We start from the raw sequence: 23836 nt of genomic DNA, 5'->3' as shown, positions 1-23836 counted from the left end.
TGCCTGTTGGGTCAGTATATTCATCCAGATCTTCTATTTGCGCGTTCATATCTCTCAATATATTTACCTCGCACTATTCTTCTAGTTCGTCAATGTCATTTTCTATGCACTGCACCACTTCTTGGTTTTCCTCACTGGCTTTTGCCCCTGTCCAAAAGTATAATATACCCAGGAGCACATTCTGCCCTGCAATTTGCGTTTTAGCCATAAATGTTCTCCGCACTCCGGCTTGAATCTTTGCTAATCTGTACTTTTATCAATGAATGCCCCAATACCACCTCCCTTCTGCTGTCTTCTGTTCTATTACAGTATTCTCATGCGTAGTCCAGATTTTCAGGTGGTTCAGGTGTTAGGTGTTAGGCAGACGCGGGAAGCGTCGTTTGCTTGCGCGCTTGCGCTCGCGGCTCAGTGTATCAGTGCATAGCTGAGATGCACTCACTAAACGAGACGGCAAATTGTTACGATGAGTAGTCGCTAAGCCAGTCAGGTCGCTTTGGGAGAGAGACTACGCCGCGATAGTTCAACAAAGCTGTCCGCAAGCACTAAACAGGTTCGCTTTTACTCTTTCAACTTCACACGAGAGGCTAGAAACACTATATGTGGGAACATGGCATACAATATGTGGTAATAAAAAAACATGCAGGGGCAGCTTTCCATGTTAAAAAAAATGAAAAAGTAGAAACGGGAAATCTTGAAAAATCTTTTTCTCATGTCTGCTCTCTTCCCGAAACTGGTTTTACATTAGAATTTCCTAATAACCAATCGTTCAAGCCAAGCTACAACAACGAAACACGTAAAGCTGAGAATCGCTCTTTTTTCGTGATGTAGCTTACCTGGAAGTTTGGAGGTGGGTAAAATATTCGCCGAAGACTTCTGACGAGTATCCTCTACCTTCGCTCGTTTGGCGCTGCTTTCATTCGCAAGTTCAGTGATATTCCGGCAAGTTGTTGGCTTCATTCCTGGTAAGCAGTGAGTAAAACTAATCCTCAAAAACATAAGGCGTTGCTTCAATGAGTCACAAGATCTTTGGCTGGTCAGGGATGCCTGTAAATTTCAACTTAGCGTAGTGTCACGCTTGCCGACCGTTTCGCTGCGAAAATAATTTTTAATGACCCAGTCGCTTCTCTTTCATTGCCTATCTCCTCTTCATATAGCCCTCGCCCATCCTTGATACTTTTCTTGGTCAGGAGAAGCGTTAAAAAGCCAATTATTTCGACGCAGAAATAATTCACAGCTCGAGGCAGTCTCTGCTCTTCTGTTCAAATGAATTGCCGTCTGTTGAAACGTTCTTGATCAATGTAGTAGTAGTAGTAGTACTTTTATTTAGAGTAAGCCCGATACAGAGCTCACTGCGGGGGCAAAGGGCTAAAGGCGAACAGCCTGAAAAAGGCCCTTGTCCCTCCGCAGTCCGTGACAGTGCAAAGCTTAGACATCAGCACTGGCAAACAATATATATATTCAATACATTGGTTTCAAGCAACCTGCAATTGTACACACAAAATTCAAACATAAATAGCATAAGAAGTTTACATAACACATTTTAAGAATTAGAGGTCACTCTCGTAAAAATTCACAACTAAACGATATCAATGAAAAAACTCAAAAACAGACACAAAATGCATGCGGATACAATGAATTGCGCTGTATACAATCATATAATTGACATAAAAATTCATGAACAATTCAAGCATTTGCAGAGGCATGAGACTCCATTACGTAGTTTCGATAGTGTAGACCGGTGGTTATGAATAAGTTCTTTATTTGTTTCTTGAAAGTCGCACTACTAGCCCTAAAGTTCAATTGATCTGCAAGGGTATTTAAAAGCTGAGGTACCTGGTAAGCAACACTTTGTTTTCCATACTTGGTTCTTTCTTGTTCTAGGAGATCGTTTCTTTTGTTCTCGCAGACTGTAGTGTGGTCTTTCGGGGCAACTTTCTTCATATAGCTTAGTCTTTTGTATTAACTGAAGCAATTTAAAATAATATAATTGATCAATTCTGAGTATGGAATGTTTAATGAATAGTGGACCAGTGCGCAAGTCTTGTAGATTCCCCCTGTATTTTTCAAAGCAGCGCAATATTTTCTTTTGTATAGTTATTAACTGATGGTAATTCTCTTGTGATGTCATTCCCCAGACTAACATCCCATAAGTTACTTTAGAATGGAAGACTGCATAGTACATACTTATTTTTAACCTCAATGGGATTAAGTGCATTGTTCTAAAGTAACAACCAACTATTCGCGCTAATGCGGTGATCAGATGATTCACATGTGTGTTCCAGTTTAATTCCTCCTGAAACCATACACCAAGAAACTTTTGTTCCCTAACATGTGCGATGCCATTTTCTTCGAATTTTACAGCTATGTTACTAAAAGGTTTGTTTATAAATAGGAATATCAAATATGTTGTTTTTTTTTGCATTCAAGCGCAGTCCATTTTGCCTTAACCAATTTGAAAGATTGCTTAGATAATTATTTACACTGACCTCAAGTGATATTAGATTATCTGATGAAAAGAAAACATTCGTATCGTCAGCGTACATTATAAGTTCAGGAGAATGAGGTATATCGACAATATCATTTATATAGGCAAGGAAGAATAATGGCCCCAGTATAGACGCTTGGGGGACTCCTTGGTTTAATTTTATCTTTGCAGAAATAGTGTTATTCAGTTGTACATATTGATAACGATCTTCAATGTAACTTTTAAACAGTTGTAATGCAACTCCACGCACCCCATAACTTGATAATTTATGAATCAATGATTTGAATTGTATGGAGTCAAATGCCTTTTGAAGATCGAGGAAGAGCCCAAGAGTATATTTTTTTTGTTTTCCATACTTTCGAATATTTTATCTTTGATATACAGTAGAGCTTGTTCAGTTGATTTATTTTTTTGAAAACCATACTGGCTTTTTGGTATTATTTGATGCTTATCAAAAAAGTATGCAAGTCTATCATAAATAACCCTTTCAAATATTTTTGATATTGTTGGAAGCCCGGATATAGGTCGATAGTTCGCTAAAGTATTGATATCACCACCTTTAAGTACTGCAGTGACATTTGCCACTTTTAACTGCTCTAGAAATACACCGTTAGTGAGGGTGAGGTTGATAATATAGGCCAAGACATTACATATCAATGGTGACACCATTTTTAACTCAACAGAACCTATCTCATCAATCCCTGATGCAACATTGTTTTTAAGTTTTCTGATTAATCTTTCTAATTCAACCGGATCTGTGGGTGCAAGAAAAATAGAATACGGACAAGGTGACTTATCAGGAGTTTGAGCATTATCTCGCTTTTCATCCGTTAAAATAATGGAACCCGCATTTATGAAATGTTCGTTCATAACATTGGCCAACCTTTCACCACTGAAAATCTGACCATTAATTGTTAGGTCATGTGTCCTATTACAACCCTTATTTGTGTTCGTAAGCCCATTTATGACCTCTCATAGTTTCCTCTGGTCATTGTAAATGCTTTCAAATAATTTTTCATAGTAGTTCTGTTTAGCCTTCCGTATTTCTGAATTTAAAACGTTTCTGTATTTCTTGTACTCAGATAAGGCGTCTGTGTTCCGCGAACGGATGAAATCATGATAAAATTTATTCTTTATTTTTATGCGCCGGTAAAGATCACGATTTATCCAAGGCTTTCTGCATTTCTTATTTCTGCCACGTGAGCGCTTCAGAAGTGGGAATTCCGCATCATAGCTAGCACTTAATACCCTCATGAATGTGTTATAAGCATCATCAGGATTTTCTTGTCTATAAACAGTGTTCCCATCTATGTTCTGAACTAGCTGAAAAAAATGTTCCTGAGTTTTGCTGTTTTTAATTCGGTGGAAAGATGTCTCTGTTTTCTGACCAATTTGAGAAGTAAATCGTGCAAGAAAGAAGATGGGCATATGATAACTTATGTCATACGCAAATACCCCAGATTTTATATTCTGTGAACTTAAGTTTGAGGCGCATATATCAAGGAGCGTAGCACTTGTTGATGTAATCCTAGTAGGTGAACGTATAAAATTTGTACTTCCATATGTAAGTAAGAGCGTTTCAAAATCTTTGGCATAAGGATCATTGGAACGGAGGTCAATGTTTATGTCACCCATGACTATGCAAGGAGTATTCCCGTGAACAGTTGATAACACAACATTAAGAAACTCAATAAAATTCTTTTTGTGGCCATGTGGTGGCCTATATACACCAATTACTATGAATGGGCCAACACAATGTAATGCATTCAACATCAACGTTCATAACAGTATACTTATCAAGCAGTTCACCCGAAAGCGTATCCTTAAAATAAATAGCAAGACCTCCACCTTTTTGCTGGTTACGACCGAGAAGTTCATGACTATAGCCTATAGTCATGAGCTATAGGCTATATGAACTATGGTGTGTCTTTCTTTCGCACGCAGTAGTTCTTTATGACACTGATATATGGAAGAATGTGCCAAACCTATCCTCAAGCTACACAATGAATGATTTTAGGCCCGCGTCTAACTACGATTACAGATCTTTTGTTTTTTTCTTTTTTTTAATTCTACCACTTCATTTCTTTCTTTGTCCGCAGAGCATCTGATCCAACATATATAACTAAAAATTCTCGCACTAAGAGGTTCTACTTGGTTGGTTCGTAAGAACTTCATTGGAAATCCGGCAGAGCTTTCGCCGACCGGACCTTAGATCTCCCACGTGGGGTAGGTTGTACTTGCTTCATTTTGTTTTGGCTAACCGTGCCGGCGAAAACCTTTCATAGCAGCATTCAGTAGAATAGTGAAGTCGGCGAGAAACAGATGTAGCATACGACATTCGGGTGCCGTGGGCGCGCGCGCTCTCCTTCTGCGGCGGAAACCAATAGATTTATGCGTCGCCGCAAGGATCACCGCGCGCACGTTAACTTAGAGTTACCGTATATCCCACCTTTGGTTAGCAGAGTTTCGCATACCTTTTGCTTCACCACTCACGCTGCCATTTGGCGAGCACTTTCACGTGGTACAAAGTGACGTCAAATGTCCAATTCACGCAGCAAAGCGAAATTCACGTGCACGATGGCGCGGCACCCACGAGTTCTGGGCCCGCGCGGACTTCAGTCTCAGTGATTGATGATTAATATGTGAGGTTTCACGTCCCAAAACCACCATATGATTATGGTGATTATGATTATGAGGGACGCCGTAGTGGAGGGCTCCGGAAATTTCGACCACCTGGGGTTCTTTAACGTGCACTCAAATCTTAGCACACGGGCCTACAACATTTCCGCCTCTATCAGAAATGCAACCGCGGCAGCCGGGATTCGAAGCCGTGACCTGCGGGTCAGCAGCGGAGTACCTTAGCTACTAGACCACCGCGGCAGGGCAACTTCAGTCTCATCGTGACCGCCTTTAAAAGCGTTTAGCTTGTACGTATGCGCTTTTATGTTACCGTGTTACCAGATAGAATCTGAGCCTGTTCGGGTCTTTACAGAACATAAAAATTTACGTAGCGTGAACAAACCGCCGGATATGCTTTACGTTTGTGGTGCTAACTCGCAAATCTACCTTTGTTGGTAGAAACTCGCGATATTCATCCTGCGGAGACTCCAGAGATGCAGTCAAAATAAGTAAAATTGCGAGCATCAGTAGCGATTACATTGTTTCAGCTGAATCACCAAAGCTAGAGTGGTCAGAACATCGAAGCTGCAAATGTGCTAGCCCCTGACAGACTGGATAGGTGGCGTCATCTAGCGAGATCCAAATGTGACCGAGCAAGCTCAAATTTGTTTATTTTTCAGAAACATTGTGCATCGTACGTTTGGTGTAAGAACCATGAAGCAGCTTTATTTGGAATGAGTTACCTTTTCAAATAATTTCACCTAATTTATTTATTGCTGAGTCTAACGTCCCAATACTAACTCATCATAATGAGAGACGCCGTAGTGGAGGGCTTAACGTGCACCTAAACTTAAGCACGTGGGTCTGATGCATTTTCGCAACCTATAGCAGTATACCGCCTCACTGCAACAGTGTAATATGACTCAACGCGTGCGAATACGTCTGCGGCATGCATCCGCGCCGAAACATCGCACTTTCTTGGGGCACCTCAACGAAAAATTTTGGGTCTGTCTGTACGTTTGTCTGTTTGTCTACCGTAATAATACCTCCAGCGGCACCAATTTATACTTCAAACGGCCAACCACACCCACAGCGCCCACCAATATTGCTCAAGTTTCAGCGTTCATACTTGTGCGATTGTCAATTAAAATCCATTTATTGCGCTTATGTGAGGCACCAGAACAGCACGTCAATATTTTGTATGTGTGTCTTTATACTAGAGAAAGCACACATAAATAATTCTAACCCCTGAATGCAGAGATGTTACTTGACTCGTACTTGGCTCGTTTTTGACTAAATACAGTCTTGCCGCTTCCCATAAATCGTTCTCAAACTTGCGGACGATTTGAAGGCGACTTGGGACGATCCAAGTCGGGACAAGTTTCAAGTCAGCTGTGGGGCTAGCTAGAAAGCGACTTCATGCGTTATTTCAGCATGGCCACCTCTCGAATGGACGTCGCGCGGAGGGTGGCCGCTTTTGAGTTCGCTCGCCTCTCCATAAGCGTAGCATTTTTTGAGGCGCACTGACTGCCGACGATTCCTAGACCCGCTTCACGTCACCGAGGAAATCCGATGAAGTTGTGCGATGAGTAGCAATTGTACGCTCAGTGCAGATTCACGAAGAACGCCGTGCGGCAGCTTCTGGCTATGTTGCCGCTCCGTGAAAGTGGGGACAACCGAAGACAGCCTGTGCCTCCAGTGTTACAGTTACTGATGGCTCTCCGATTTTACAGCGCTGGCACATTCCACACAGTCACTGGGAACCTCGTGCGCATTTTCTAGTGGACAGTGTGCCGTGTAGTCGGAAACGTTACGCTACTCATCGCAAAGCACCTGTGCGCGATGTTGGTGCGCTTTGCGCAGCCGGACTTTTATGCGGACTTTTATGAAGTGGCGGGACTTATGTGGACTTAAGTTCTGCAGGACTTTTTTGAAGCCGCTGAGTTTCCTGGCGTTTCACGATGTGTCGACTGCACACACGTGCGTATTAAAAGCCCCGGTGGTGACGACGCCGAAGTGTTCCGTGACCGCAAAGCCTGTTTCTGTTTTTCTAAAACGCGACATTTTCGGTCTCTTTTGGTACAAAATCGACCCAGCGCTGTGACTGTGTGCCTCGTCTATCCTTTTGTTCCATTTAGGGCGCTGTTTCTCGCTCAGAAAGGCATCGCTTGCAGCAAAACGCCGAAAAAAATTTCACACACACAAAAGAAGAGGCGCTCCTATCACGGTTTTTCTGATCATTTGCCTCCCCCTTCACCATCATGCAGGGAGACATTGCTGCAACCAGCGAGGCGAAATTCTGCTGAGGGCAATGTCCTGACCCCCGCTTTTTCTTCTGTTTACCAAGCTCAATGAAAGGATACGAATCACTTTCGTTCCCTGAACTTCTTTTTTCTTCGTATATAACTGCGACCTATCCCGCTACAAGCATGTCCACAGGCCAACAGAAAGGCGAATACCGTGAAAATCGCGTTACCTCGTGAGCCAGGTCAGCACAAATACATGCCTTGGCATTCGATCGAAAAAAAAAAACGACGAAAGAACCCAACACGATGCTTGTTTCGCCTCAAAACAAGCAAGCGTGGGAAACGTGCCGCAATCGAAACGGCAACTAAAACCGTCGGGCACCGGATGCTTTACAAAACCAATACCGCACATTGCTGGAGCGGCAGGCACCACGTGCCGCTCGTTAGCCGTAAAATGGCAAAAATATGCTTGTGGCACTTCGTTTTTATAGTTATTGTAAAAAATACGATTTTTTTGCTGTAACACGTGCCTTACGCGAACAACTTCATTATTAAACTCGTTAGCAGGCGAGCAGCATGTTTTTGCTTTGAAGCTCGTTCTTGACTTGACCAAGCAAGACAGCCAGAGCTTCTATGAAACGCGAAGGCTGACTTAGGCGTTTTTAAGTCGGCTGCTTGCTTCACGCCAACTTATTCAAGTCAAGTCGAAGGCGTGAGCCAAGGAACATCTCTGCATTCAGGCGTAAGGACTGTAGCGGTTCAGGTGTAAGAACTCTGCGCTGACAATGATACGCGATGCTCAAAAAGGCAAGCGATTCCAATGCTTTACTGAGCCGACACGGTAATGGCACCTACTCGTCGCTTTGCGTTCCACATGGTTCCACATCTTATCGCCTCCGAGACAGGCGCGCATCTTTTTCCATGGGCGCGCACGCCTCCCATAGTTTTCAAAGATACTTCCCAGATAGCGCTCGTGTCTAACGTGCCTTCATGCACTCGTTCGCCTTGGCTGCACGGATCAAGACTCTAACACAGCGCTTCCAGAATACCATTCACCAATTTCGTCGCGCAGAACATCAAATAAAAGTTTTGTTCACTCTCTCCACACGCTAGACTATTGTCTTTCGACTACATTTACAGTGAAACATGGAGATACAAGACAAATTTTTTCACCTGCGCGCGCGACATGTGGCGTCACTGCGCAGCTGTTCAACATGATGGTGGACCTATGAGTAACTTTCCTCCCGTAGGGGTCATATACAGTAACTATAGTTCGCCAACCTCCTCTCCAGGGGTGACATTATCGCGGCGCATGCTCGCGCTGGCCTGGAGTTTCCCCTCCTGTATTTCCTGCTCCGTGGATAGGACCACGTAAATATACGCACAATATCACGTGGATCGGCGCACAACATCTGCTACCAAGGCTGCCGACCACGAACAGGCACCCTGAGAACTAGATGAGAACGTGTCTGCACAAGCTTGGCCATTGGAGACCGACCGACATGTTTGTGGTCGTTACGCAATGTCTCGCGAAGGAGGCGACAGCTCGACTATTTAAATATCTGTTCACAGCGATTCCGCTGCCCAACGGCACTTACATTGTCTTAAAGATGGACACCGACCAGAAAGTGACATTATATGGGTGCGTTTGTATGTAGAGCGTCTTCTACTTGTCACGGCCCTGTGCAACTGCCAGGCTGCTTTTTTTTTCTGAGAAGATGGGCTTTATTTAGCTGGCTGGTCTAGATCAAACTGCATGGCGTAACAGTTGAAGCTTGGGTCAGTTGATGCGTAGTCATACTAGCAAGCTTTTTTTTTTGCGCTCGAACATAGGAAAAAATAAACAGGGTAGACAAAAATAGTGCTCTCTCTGTCTATCCTGATGCTCTTTTTCTGTGTTCACGCGCTGAAAAACCTTGCAAATATGCACGGAATTGCAAGAAGGAAAACGCCGAAGACTTACGCCACCTCTTTCTTCGCCGTCTACACATCACACGGTCAAACATTTACAGACCCTTTCACTACGCTGTCCTCATCGTATCACGCTGATAAGGATGGGGTTTGACGTCGCAAGACCAGCGTATCATCGTATTGCGCTTTTTGGACGTGAAATGCTATGATATACTAATGCTTTTGGCACATTTTTGGCACAAGACTGATGCTTTTGGCGCATTTTGCAGTTTCGGCAAAATTGCTCTATGTCGCTTGCGAGGCAGGGCCAGAACATGACGCTTTGTGCCCTCGCCTTCATCTAATCGGCTCCGGGGTGTGCGACGTGCAAAAGAGCCAATATTTCTGCTTTCATTGAACTTGGTATGATCACCTTGTTTCTGCGAAATAGAAGCCTGTCTTGTGCGTGTATCTCCTCCTGATAAGATCAGTATGGGCGGATGGCTTCTGGAACCTCGTGCTTCTTGTCAGGCCAACTGGTTAGCGCATACTCCCGCAGCGTGGAGAGACCGGTATTGTTGTTGGTTGCTGCGAGAATACTTTTTAGACTGGGTTCCGAGGCATTTTGAACGAAATCTTTTCACGTTAGCTGTTTTTCTTGATTTAATCAAGGCTTTCGATTGCATTATTCATACCATTTTACTGCTCAAGCTAGAATCATAAGGAATCCGTGGCACATCACTTCAGTTGATAAAGTCATACTTGAAATATAGACAGCAATGCGTTCAGTTAAGCACTTATATGTCATCATATTTACCTGTTCTAAATGGTGTGCCCCAGGGAAGCGTACTGTGCCCCAGGGAAGCGTACTGACGCAAATGATCTAATTATCCGGTGTAATAAGCTGTTGAACAAGATTTTCTTGTGGTCTAGCAAAAATTTATTGAAAATTAATCCGCTGAAAACAAAAGCCATCGTATTCTGGGCTAAAAACAAAATATTTTCATCAACACAAGCGTTAGCTTACGCAGGTGAAGACATTCGTTTTGTGGATGAACATAAAATTCTTGGCGTTACGTTTTCATCAAACCTCAGCTGGAACCAACACGTCGTTGACATCTGCAAAAAGGCCTCTTGTGTAGATGGTGTGCTAGCTCGTTGTAGATATATCTAACCCGCAAAGGTCAAACTGCAAATATACCGTGCTCTTTTTCTTTCGCACATAAATTACTGCAGTTAGGTGTGCACAACCACGACAAAAACGAACCTAATGAAACTTCAGACCATGCAGAAAAAAATTATTAGACATGTCGCTAATTTAGAATATTTGTCATCAACACAACTTGTCTGTCGGGACTACGGTATTATTAAAGTGGAATATATGTATATCTTTCGCATTCTGCGATCCTGCTATTTCTCTTCCATTTTGTTTAAACAATTTATTAAATATACCGCATGTCTAACTGCAAAAAATGTTTTGTTAGGAACAAGAAGCAGTAATGTTTGGTTTGTTCCGAGGTTTCGCAATAATTACAAATCTCAAACATTGCAATACAATTTACCAATGATTCTCAATAAATACAGTCATATAAACAGTTTCTCATTCAAAGAACTACGATCCTTTTTTGTAAATATAGGCTAACATTTTCACGTTGTAAAATGTGCTGTCTGTACGATAGTACAATTTCATTTTTCTTTCAGTGTGTGCATCCATGCTGTACCGAATAGGTTATATAATTTAATTCTGTCTGTATAGTTTTGTTTGTCTGACATGTGATGTACATTGTATGATGCAGCACATACACAAGGAGCAAATTTGTATATATCTTCCCTGATATTTTCATCATTTATTTATTTTTAATAGTTTATTTTTTGGCAATAATGGTGTTATGGTTGCTGGATTTTTTTTGTTTTTTTCTTTGTTTTTTTTTCCTTCTTGCTCGCGTCCATGTAATCTTCTGTGCTATGCTGGTATCAGGATGTTTCGTAGGAATGTATATATATGCTTTTATTACACCGTATTTGGTATTGTAATGTTAGCTTATGGTCTTTATTGTTATACACACCTTTGTCATTGTCCCACCTGCCTTGTATAGGGTTCACTGGCCTCGTCAAGCTGTACATAAACAGCTTTTAGCCAGTGAACCTCTCCAGAACCTGTTTCTTTCTGGGAAAATAAAATGGTTTGATTTGATTTGAAACACATTTCAGCACATTTACATGAAACTGCGCAGTTTCCTCGCGCATGCTCACTGTGCTCGGAAAACGTGACAAAGCATCAGCAAGAAAAAGATCTTTGCCTGGCTTATAAACCACCTTAATCGGATAGCGCTGCAAGGTCAGCCTCAAGCGTTGCAAGCGAAGGGGACACTGATGCAGCGGCTTGTTAAGTATTGGTACTAAAGGCCTGTGATCGGTCTCTACAATCGCCACTGCCTGACCAAAAACATAGTCATGGGACTTCGTGCAACCATGCACTATCGCCAACATTTCCTTCTCAATTTGTGCATAGTTTTGTTGCGCCTCTGTGAGTGACCGGGACGAAAAAGCGATGGGGCGGCCGTCTTGCATGTGAACTGCGCCGACTCCTAATTGGCTTGAGTCAACCGAGAGAATAAAAGGCTTTTTAGGGTTGAAGGAAGCCAAAACGGGTGCTTTCTTCAAGGATTGACGCAAGGTCTCGAAACTCTTTTGTTTCGCCTCAGTCCAAACCCATGCGATGTCTTTACGCAACAGTGTTCGAAGCGGAGCGGTTACTTGTGACATGTTGGGAATGAATTGCTGCACGAAATTCATCGTACCAAGATATACCTGCAGTTCTTTCTTGTTCTTCAATTCCGGTATCCCAAGTATGTCTTGTACTCTCTCCGGATCAAGGCGTAGGCCTTCTGTAGTGAGTATGTGTCCCAGATACCGGACCTCTGGCTGCAGAAACGCACTCTTCTTGGGGTCAAGTCGGAGGTTGTGCTGTTGACACCGGGATAACACAAGCTTTAAGTTGCAGTCGTGCTCTTCTTTAGTTCTGCCCCATACTAATACGTCATCCATCACAACTGCCACACAGGACAACCCTTCCAAAACATGGTGTATTGCTGCTTGGAATATTTCTGGCGCCGCAGCTATTACGAACGGCATGCGAAGGAACCGATAGCGACCATATGGAGTGCTCATGGTGCAAAGTTTGGAGCTTGACTCGCTAAGCCAAATTTGGCAAAACCCTGAAGCTGCATCAAGCGTAGAAAAGAATCTTGCTCCGGCAAGCCTAGGAGCGACATCCGCTAACGTTGGCATGCGATAGTTTTCACGGAGTATGGCTTGATTGAGCGATGTTGGATCTAGGCAAGTTCGAACTGTCTCCTTTAACAACGGTAACCATACAGCTGGACTATTCTGTAGGCTCAGTTACCTTTGTTATGACGCCCTGATCCTCCATACGCTGAAGTTCCGCTCTAGTCTTGTCCTCCAGGGCCATGGGGACTCTTCGAGCTGGCACGACGACACCCACGGCGCTGGGCTTGAGTTTTATTTTGTACTCGTAGTCCTTGAGCTCACCCAGTCCTCTGAAGATATCTGCGAAAGGTTGGGCTGGCTGGTAAAGTTGATCGATATCAATGTGCTGTACCCTGCGGATAAATTCAAGGTGTTCGACTGCTGAACCACTCAGAGTCGCTGGTACACTTTGCTCTATGATGTAGAACGTTTTGTGGATCACCCTCTTATTGGCTGAAAGCCGCAGGTGCACTTTTGCTTGGGCGGTTGCCTTGTGGCCGAAAAATGCTGTTAGCGCGACCCGGCAAGCCTCCTCTGGTAGATCCGGTAGCTTTGCAACGTCCCTCCTTGAAATGACGCAACAATTAGCCCCCGTGTCTAATTTGCAAGTCATTGGTTGGCCTTCAATGTCCACCGTCGCGCTCCACTGGTCTGTGTTGACCGTGCTCACCGTTAATGTGTGCAGAAAAAAATGCCGTCTTCTGCGCATAATTCCCGTAGTTTTTTCTTCTTGCAAGGAACGGTTCACGAAGGCGTTGCCGATTTGCATGCTCGGGCAAAGTGGTTAAATCCTCCGCACTTATTGCATGTTCTACCGGTGGCGGGGCGTCTTTCGCCGCGGTGTGCGCGATAGCCGCACCTGCCGCAGGCATCCCCTTTCTTTGCGACTGCCTTGACTGCCGTGTCCTGCGCTGTCTCCACGGCTTCACTGATTTCACGAAACTGCTGTTTCCTTTGCTCTTGCGTGCGACAGATATCGATAGTCTTCTTGAATGAAGGGTTTTCCGCAATAAGTTTCTGCTGCAGGTTTTTGTCACGAATACCCAGAATAATACGACTGCGCAGCATCCGGTCTTCCATTACCCCAAATTCACAGTTTGTGGCTAACATTCGTAGCTCCGTCAGCCACCCATTGAAAGGTTCACCTTCCCTTTGGTTTCTGGACTCAAATAGAAATTCATGATAGGTCAAGTTCGTTTCTGGCTTGTAGAACTCTTCAAACTTGGCAATTAAGACGTCTACGTTATTTTTGTCCTATTCAGCCTCAAACATGTAGGTGCTGTATACCATCCTTGCCTCTTCGCCAATAATCACCAGCAACGTGCCTGCTTGCACTTATTTCGCTTGTTTTGTCAACTTGGTAGCAGTGGAAAATAGCGTGAACTCACTCTTACAAGTTTTCCATGCAAGCCACGTGTTGCCCGATGTGTCCAGCGGCTTTGGCGGCGGCAAGATTGTTGACGGCAAATTCACTGGCGGCGCGGCCATTTCCGCTAGGCACCGCTGCCACCATATAAGCGGGCCTGCAGTCGGGTGATCAACAGCGTTTGTTGTCGATGAAACGAAGTAGATATAGGCAAGAATGGTGACGTAACAGGTCACGTGATTTTAACGAATGGTTGGTGACGTCGGAGTGACTCAGCCATGCTACAGCCTTCTGTCGACATGCAAGGCTTGTAGCTTTATCATATCGCTTACAATCGTGTACGCGCGGCCAAAACATACGACGAAGTGAAATAGCTAGCAGCAGATATTCGAGACCACTACACTATTCGCTCACTGCAGAAACGCCGACGCGACTACGGCACACACGTAGGAACATAAAAGACTGCAGAAAAATTCAACTGCAAGCTCGCCTCAACTAGCGCACACGAACGTCTTCGAGACACGTCACGCAGTGAGTGGGCAAAAGTTTCAAAGGAGCTCCGCCGTAAGCTTTAAAAGCCTGACGCGTTTTAGACAGTTACGCAAACCGTAACGGCCCCTAAGGAGAAGTGTTCAAGCGCCCGCGTTGTGCTTCGGAAATTCCCCATAAAAATGGCTGAGAGCACTGATCGTCTCGTTTCGGCATTTGCTAGTCAGGAAGCTTTCAGATATTAGGGGCGAAGCTCCTTAGGGCGTGGGCTGTGCGTCCCCTGTAGCCTGTATGTAGCCACCTCTAGTTTAGTTCTTGCAGTGTTCACTAGATGGCGGTACCGTCCCCTGTATGTAGCCACCTCTAGTTTAGTTCTTGCAGTGTTCACTAGATGGCGGTACCGTCTCCTGTATGTAGCCACCTCTCGTTTAGTTCTTGTAGTGTTTACTAGATGGTGGTACTTGTAGCTGATAATGAAAAGATGCAAGATGTTATAAACTAGAAAGCGGTACTTGTAGTTGATGAAAGATTCATAGACACTGCGTTACGAAATTATGAGAACAAATACAAGAATGGACCATTTGTACTACTTGGAGACTTTAACGTGGCTATCATAGACAATAATTGGCTTATCAAACATATGGCTTCTAGATATGCACTCAGACGTATATCGTTTGACCATATGAAACCTACCACGATCCGAGGAACATGCATAGACCTAGTATTTGCAAATTGCCCACTGCAACCCATACAGGAACCGCTCTCCCTTCATTTCACAGACCATAAAGCCGTCATAATGAAGGGACATCGCAAGCCATCCATCGTCTAAGAACAAATAAAAGTTGATTTGTGTATATACACACACAGCGTTTCTCACGTCTTTACATGATGATCGACTGGGCGAATTACACAGAAGATTCACAGTTTACCGATGAATCCCTCCGGAGCTTTGCCCATTCATCATCATTCACCCCGTGAATATGCCGTAATTTTTTTTTCAACCAGAGAGAGCGAGCACTGACCGGAAGTGCTCCGCGGTGCTCCAGTAGAGAAAGAAGTTGATTGATTTATTTGTGGGGTTTAACATCCCAAAACCACCATATGCATATGAGAGACGCCGTAGAGGAAGGCTCCGGAAATTTCGACCACCTGGGGTTCTTAACGTGCACCCAAGTCTGAGCGCACGGGCCTACAACATTTCCGCCTCCATCTGAAATGCAACCGCCACATCCGGGATTTGATCCCGCGACCTGCGGGTCAGCAGCCGAGTACCTTAGCCACTAGAGCACCGTGGCGGGGCGTCGAGAGAGAAGTAACTCAACCGCTACGTGTATATTGTTCTCATCACTCGCTTGTTCGTAGTACATATTACCAAATGAGATATCGGTAACAAACAACGCCACTTTAAACATAGCGCCTCAAATCACAGCGTCGAGTGCTAAACGACCACCACCTTAGCACAGCATCCACAGACGTCTTTCTTTCAGAACGCAGACGTGAAGTGAAGCAGTGCACGAGTTTCGGAGTAGTCTGCCAAACTGATTGTTGTGACATGACGTTGACGTGGCTGCACTGACTTTTTTTTCCTGCATGATGGCTGTCGTGTGTTGCAGGCGCTTTTATGACGACAGTGGTGCTGGTGGCACGGCGTTGCGGCCTGAATCCGGACAACGTGGCAGCCCCCATAGCGGCGTCACTGGGAGACCTAACTACGCTCACGCTGCTCTCCACCGTCAGCTCGAGGCTGCTCGTCTGGAAAGGTGAGAGCAATTGTAGACTTCGCTGTTCATACTGCGTCGATCAAGAGCCCGGGCTCGTCGGCCCACCATTGCTCAAACTAAAAATGCAGATAACTGGTTCGGTAACAGACATGCGCACAATAATGTTGTGGTGTGTGTCCCTGTCTCTTCGAACGCGTAGTTTTTCGCGCTAGTGGTTAAAACAATACACCAGTCAATACAACACCATTGTGCGGTAAAGACCACAAAACAGTCGTTGTAATTAGAAGAACGTGTACCCGGGCACCTAGGTTTTCTCAGTATTCTGTTTCAATGCTCCAAGCGAGAAAAACGACAGAGAAGCGCAAACTCCTCGGTCCTTTTTCATGTTTTGGGTATTGCGCTATAAGTGACACACTGAGGAAACTCGGCAAACAGTCTTAAAAATCACAGCATTGCTACCACTTCCACAGCGGATATGCGCAACATCTCGTATGTGTCACGCACATATCTTCTGCTAGGACTGAGAAAGGTTAATGCGCAATAAATGTGGGCTCGGAGCACATTGTTATGGGCTAGTGCGTACTAAAATAATTAATCAGTATACTTCGGCGACTCAAACCTATTCAGCTTGTGTTAACTTAGAGGTATAATTAAAATATATATGAAGTTGTGCATAATGTCCGCGCACCCCTCGACGTATCACCGAGTTTGGAGAACATTAAATGGAGCTGTCACTAATCGCAACAACATGCTATATTCCCAGTGAGCGATTTACATGCGGTGAAGCCAGTTTAAGAAACTTAACAATATAGCAAAGCGATACCAATGCAAAAACGCAATTGCGACGAATTCTGCTGCCATACTGTGCCCTATGTCTCAGTCGCGGTGTAGCCTCGATGCCTGCTTTCACTCTTTTCACATCTGAAACGCATGAACTTTACTCCAAGAGGAGCTTTAAGGCGAGGTCATAACCTAGGCTAGGCCCCTGTCACACGGCTACCCGAGGACACCGTTCAACTCGAATATAAGCATTCCACAAATGTCTGTGTGGTTGGGTATGAAAAATGGGAAATGATTTAGGTTCCAACCAATAGTTTGTTAAGAAACCCGACGTTTCAGAACCGAAAGGAAGGAAGGAGGTAAGTTTATTTACAGAAAGGCAGAGATTTATTATTTATTTGTGGGGTTTAACGTCCCAAAACCACCATTTGAATATGAGAGACGCCGTAGTGGAGGGCTCCGGAAATTTTGACCACCTGGGGTTCTTTAACGTGCACCCAAATCTGAGTACACGGGCCTACAACATTTCCGCCTCCATCGGAAATGCAGCCGCCACAGCCGGGAATCGAACCCGCGACCTGCGGGTCAGCAGCCGAGTACCTTAGCCACTAGACCACCGCGGCGGGGCAGAAAGGCAGAGAGGTCGGCCTGAGCGATAGCTTGCTCTAGCCTGCTACTCTACACTGGGGGAAGGGAAAGGGGAAAAGAAAGAATAATGGATGACGATGGTGAGATAGAGAAGTGAGTATGTAGTGTTCTGCCTAGCTAAGACACATTTCATAGCCGCGCACATAGTCCAGTTGTTTCCAAAAAGGTTATAACTGCTCTTGTGACCGCAGTTGCACTGTTGGTGTCTGGCCAAGGGCCCAACATGGTCTCAATAGTTAATGACCTATTGCGATATAGTTCAGTAGAAGAAATCAGTGTTTGTCGTTCACGTGCGTATGCTGGGCAGACACAAAATATGTGCTCAAGTGTTTCTGGCACATCACAGTGTTCACAATTAGGACCGGTGTCACTGCGACCGATGATATGTGCGTAACGTCTGGTGTACGCTACACCAAGACGAATGCGGTAGATCATACTTGTGAGTTGCCGTTTCAATTTAGGGGGCATGCGGAACCTCATTTCCGGGTCCCATTTGTGAAGTTGCTGGTGTCGCCGTTCCGGTTTGGTCTAGTGCTGAAGTGTGTAGCTGCGCATCACGCAGCGAAGCAGGGCGTTCGTGTCAGCTCGTGAGAACGCAATGCGTACTTCAGGGGCACTGCTTAAGGCATTTTAGCTTCAGCGTCTGCCTCTTCGTTTCGCATCACGCCGCAATGAGTGGAAATCCACTGGAAAGTTATAAGATGACCATTCGTTGAAGCAAACTGAATACGTTCTGTGATTTTTATTGCCAAGCTGTAATACGGACCTTGCTTCATGATGCAATTAATGGTTTGCAAAGCGGGTTTGGCATCACAGAAAATCGTCCACGCTCGAGGTCGCTCTCCGGAAATAAATCTTATTGCCTCCCGGATAGCGACAAGCTCTGTGGCAGTTGATGTGGTTTTATGGACCACTTTGAATCGTCGAGCGATATCCATGTCTGGGCTGACAAAGGCTGCGGTGGAGGTGTTTAGCGTTGTGGATCCGTCGGTGTACACCTGCAGAGAATCACTGTACGTTGTATAAATGTGATATAGGGTCAATTGTCTGAGGCCAACAGAAGAAATGAGCGACTTTTTTGTGATTCCAGGTATTGTAAAAGAAACAGGTGGTTTAGGCAGGACCCACGGAGGCACTGCAGGGGCATTTGGCGGAGAAAACCTTGATTGTATAATATTTTCATGCCGCGATATTACTCTTGAGAAACTGCAATCTGGGTGAGTGGCGGATAGTACTGACAGTGGGTGCTGTCTGTGTCTGCTCAGCAATCGGAGGTGAACTCTAAGTGGCTCGCAGAGCATGTATACACTGATGGGACAAGCCCGAACCTCTGCGATTGTCCCACTTGTTAAAATACAGTGCGGTAGACCCAAGCATCATCGTAAGCATTGAGCTTGAACACTCTCTAACGTCTTCACACAATTAGGTCTCATATTGGAGAGCACCGGCATGCTGTATCGAATGTATCCCACAAATAGAGCATTGTACAATTGAAGTAGCGACGATTCTGACGGGCCCCATCTTCTTCCTGCTACGTGGCGAAGAATGAGAGCAAATCTCTTCAATTTAGATTTAAGTACTGCGACATGCCTCGTCCACGATAGATCTCTCTGTACGACAACCCCAAGTCACTTGTGGTGCGTTACAGCAGGTATCGCTGTCCCATTAATAACTATCGGGTATTTCGACATATGCTTGCGCGTGAACGCAAGTACTGTGCATTTGTCGATTGAAAGAGTGAGTTTCTGACGTCGTAGATATTTGTATGTGATCGTCACTGCACGCTGTAGTCGAGCTCGTAATTGCAGACGAGTAGTTCCGGATGCCCATGTGCATATGTCATCAGCGTATGCACTGATCTTCACCGTGCTGAGAAGTTCTGCTGCTAAGCCGATCATTGTGACATTGAATAGGATCGGGCTGAAAACTCCTCCTTGGGGAACACCACGATGAACCTTATATCGATCGGTGTCTCCGTCATTTGTCGTCATGTAATTGGTGCGGTCCCTAAGGTAGCTAAAAGTCCAAGCGTACAGTCGTCCACCGATGTCTACATCTTCCAGTGCGTCAAGGATCGCATAATGCAGCACATTATCGTAGGCGCCCTTAATGTCTAAGAAGACCGCCGCCACTAGTCTGCGTCGGCTTCTTTCCTCTTCAACGCTGGTGATCAAGTCGACCACACCCATCAATGGCAGATCAGCCTCTTCTGAAGCCGTTCACAAATGCAGGGAAGGAGTTGTTGCTCTCTAGAAGCCACTCTAATCTTGACAGTACCATTCTTTCCATCACTTTTCTGACGCAGCTGGCTAAGGCGATTGGTCTGTAGGAAGAAAGTGCATAAGGACACTTCCCCGGCCTAAGCAATGCAATAATGTGACTGCATTTCCAATGAGCTGGGACTTCTCCTGACTCCCATGAGGTGTAATAATGAGATAACAGGATACGTCGTGCTTTTGTACCAAGATGGTTGAGTGCAGCATACGTGATTCTGTCAGGTCCTAGTGCCGATGATCGGCGGGAGGCAGAAATCGCAGCGTCAAGCTCATGCATTGTAAAACGTACATCAAGGCGCTCGTCAGACGATGGAGGCGCAACGGTAGTAAGAGGCTCATTAGTGGCAAGACCATCAGTGGTGTCCACGATGAGGCTACAGTATTCACTGGCTATCTCAGCTTCTGTCCGTCCCTGACGTAGAGAAACAGCTTGAAATGGTTAACGTTGTTGGGGAGTTGTTTGCAAACTTCGTACCACCCATCAGATCTTAAATAGAGGTTGGCTGGGGTCCAGAGATCCACAGAAATTTCTCCAACGTTGCCTGTCAATCTTGTCAAGATGCCGAAGAACATGTCGTTGAGCTCGACGACAGGCGGAAAGGTCTGAAGGAGACTTTGTTCGTCTGTATCGGCGTTCGGCATGGTAACGGAATGCACGAAGGTCCTCGTATTGGGAGTCAACTGCTGATCTCTGCATCAGTAGGTTAACCTGTTTGGTTGTGTCACGCAGTGAAGAAGCAATGATGTTCTATACCTCGGTTGGATCAGTCGTGTGCTCACAGCCAGACTTGACAGATGCCTTGAACGGTGCCCAGTCGGTTTGACGGATGTAGAATGTGTGCGTGCGGCGAAACCACCTGAACTGAACATAGGGTGGAAGGTGGTCACTGCCACGAGTGTCCAAATCTGCGCACCAACATGCGGAAGACAGAAGGCTTCTGGAAACGAAACAGAGAACGAGGCAGCTGCTGTAGGACGTGCCACGAACAAATGTAGGTGTTCCGTCGTTCAGTACGCTTAGTCTATAGTTGCATATAAAGTTTGCCAAATCCCTTCCGCGATAATTTGTTGTAGTGCTACCCCAGAGAGGATGATGTGCATTAAAATCACCGATCACAATGTGTGGCCTTTGTGCTGCTTGAAGAATGGTCCCCAGGTCGAAGCAGTTCATCTGTGCGCTTGAGTGTATGTATCCTCCTATTACTGAGAATGTCCGCTTTTCATGTGTTATAGTCAGGCTCACGTAATCATTGCTGGTATGCGACGCGACTTCATGTCTCAAGAACGTCAAATCAATGTGTATACAAACGAGAAATTTGCTCGTACGTTGATCACTGCGGGACCAAATCTGGATATATCCAGATATACGAAAAGTTGAAACCATATTCGGTTCACGTATAACGATAACTTGAAATTGGTATTTAAAAACCCATTGTCTGAAGTCTGACAGACGGCCGCGTAGGCCACGAGCATTCCATTGCTTAACAAGCGACTGGCGCATGCGTTCTTCGAACATCAGTGCCATTTTCACTTACTGAAGAACCAGTAGAAGAGGCTCCAAAATCTCAAGTAGCTGCACAACCGCCTTAGCAGCGGGAGTGCTTAGGCTGCTGAGAATCTTACGCATCGAACCCATCAAATTTTTAAGCATAGCCTTGACATCTGCGTTGTTCATCTTCTTGTTTTCTCATTGGGGGTAGGGGCACTATGTGATGAAGGTGCTATCGTAGCTCTTGACGGTAGTGAAGGCCACTGAGTCTCCGACGTGGGAAGAGCCAATGACTGGTTACATTGTACTTGCGTGGACTGTATTGGCATTTGAGCATCTGTATCCTCCTTTCTGGCCGACAAAAGCAGGCTAGTAGGTGGTGATGGCATGGTTTTGTGTGTCGAATTCGATAAGCTATGAGCACTGCTGCTTCGTTTGCGTCGGTGTCGCGAACGATGTTTACGGCATCGTACAGCCCTTGCAGCTTCTCTGTGAGTGGAACGGTCTCGAACCATCTTCTTCAGGATACTAATTTCATTCCTTATTTTGGGACAATCCTTTGATGTTGCGTCGTGGGCGCCTAAGCAGTTTGGGCATTTGGCCGCATCATTGCAGTTATCACCATCATGAAGGCCACCGCAACGCTTGCAGGTTATTCACCCTTGCAAACTGCACTAACATGTCCAAATTTCATGCATTTATGACATTGCAGAGGTTTTGGTACGTAAGGACGTACCATGCGCCTCACGTACCCAACTTTTACAAGTGTGGGTAACGTCTTCGACTGAAACACTACTTTAACACATCGCGTGCGTCCAAAGCGCCGGAAACCAAGCACGGAAGCCGACGATGACAACAGTTTCTCGAGACTCGAGTCTGTTATCTCCTCATCCACATCGTATATAACACCTGTTGTCGTTTCTTCATCATACGCGGAGAATGCGCGAACCAGAATGTTTCCTAATCGAACAATCGCTCTCAGCGTGTCCAATAAAGCCTTCGTAGTGACCTCCACGGACAGTATGTTCTTTCGAGTATTTATGCGTATTTCTACGACTTTCCCTGGAGCGATGAGCTCAAAGTACTCTGACAGGCTCTGCCTATTTAGAGAGCTCAAGATGTCTGTCTTCTATGTCGGCACATACGAAATGGTGTACGACCGCATGCTACTCGCCTTTGTCTGTGCTTGCCGGCCAGTCGGCGATGTCCGGCTGATTTTCTTTTTCAGGCGTCGGCGTGGTACGACCACGTGGTCGCTGTCTGCAGCCATATATTCAACGGAGGAGTCATCAGAATTCTCAACGTGGACCAAGCTTGCGCCGGGGTGAGAACTTGTGTCAGACGCACTATGATGTGGTCGGCCCGGTCCCGGTTGCTGGATGGGGTTTTGATCCCCCATTCTAAGCGGGAACGCACCTCCGAGGTGTGTCGATTATTGAAAAGTCTAGGCAAAAGAATTGAAAAACTCACAGAGCTCGAAGCAGAAGCTGTTTTCTGTGACAACTTCTTCTTCCTCCGTTTCAGAAGCGACTTGGTTTCATCCTCAGCGGAAACTGGGACTACGTAGCAGCGGCGTCTTCAAAGCACTCGCGGGGCGGTTAATGACCCCCTTTCTCTCTCTCGTTTTGCCGTGGAGTGCAGTGCAAGTATATACACTAGGGGAAGGGTTCCAAGAGAGTGGTTGATGTTTTCAGCCGTTCGCTGTATATGCCTTGGCTAGAGTAGTAACGTTCTCTTCCAGTTCAACTTGCTTTCAAGGATAATCGTTGCTTCAAAATTCATCCGGTGGTCCAACGTCTCAGCATGGTCGGTGACTGCGCTGTGCTCTTTTTACAAGTTCTGCACGTCGTTGGCATGTTGCTTGAGTCGTTCCGGTAGGTTTTTCGTTTCACCAATATACCAAGAAGGGAACTCGGCGTAAGGATTCTTGTAAACGACACCGGGGATTCTGTCTTTTGCATCACGAAGACGTCAGAAATCGGAAACTTCAGAAAGCATCTGAATTCCCTGCACCCAGTCCTACGATTCACGGCCGAGTGTGGAAGCGACCACAGCCTGCCCTTTCTCGACGTCCAGGTGGCAAGACAGCGCAATGGCCTGGAGTTCTCCGTTCACAGGGAGCCAACGCACACCAGGTGCTACCTTCAGTATGATTCATCCCGTCCCACCCGCCACAAGGCCTCGATTATGACGACGCTACTTTAGAGAGCTAACAACATGTGCTTATGACACGGCGCGAAAGAAAGACGAGGCCCGCCTAATTGCGCACCTCACAAAAAATGGATACCAAAAAAACTTCATTCGAGCCGCCACACGCTGCACAGAGCAAGAGAGGATACAGAAACCCCAATCAGCATTATTGTCAGCCCTCGCAAACGCATTCCGGTCCCATACATTCAAGGAAGTAGTGAAATCTTGTTCGGGATCTTAAAAAAAGAGGAAATTCGCATCGCGCAGGTGCCTTCGTTCACTCTGGGCCGCCTGTTCCCCCGCACGAAAGACCTGCCAACCATGGACAGGACCCCCGGTGTCGCTTACAAGATTTCGTGCGCCGAGT

General features: G+C 45.6%; 1 protein-coding gene across 8 annotated transcripts in view; it reads left to right on the top strand.

Moving 5' to 3' along the window:
• The window catches only part of LOC119173523 (solute carrier family 41 member 3), an 880209-nt gene that overhangs the window by 452147 nt on the left and 404226 nt on the right, over positions 1–23836 (top strand). For all 8 annotated transcript variants that reach the window (XM_075896482.1, XM_075896486.1, XM_075896484.1 and 5 more), the window contains one exon: positions 15979–16125. In XM_075896482.1, coding sequence (XP_075752597.1) covers positions 15979–16125 — 147 coding nt within the window. The remainder of the gene's footprint in view (positions 1–15978; positions 16126–23836) is intronic.

The sequence above is a fragment of the Rhipicephalus microplus genome, chromosome 5 (assembly GCF_043290135.1).
Source record: "Rhipicephalus microplus isolate Deutch F79 chromosome 5, USDA_Rmic, whole genome shotgun sequence".
Lineage (NCBI taxonomy): Eukaryota > Metazoa > Arthropoda > Arachnida > Ixodida > Ixodidae > Rhipicephalus > Rhipicephalus microplus.
This window is presented reverse-complemented; position numbering and strand designations above follow the sequence as displayed.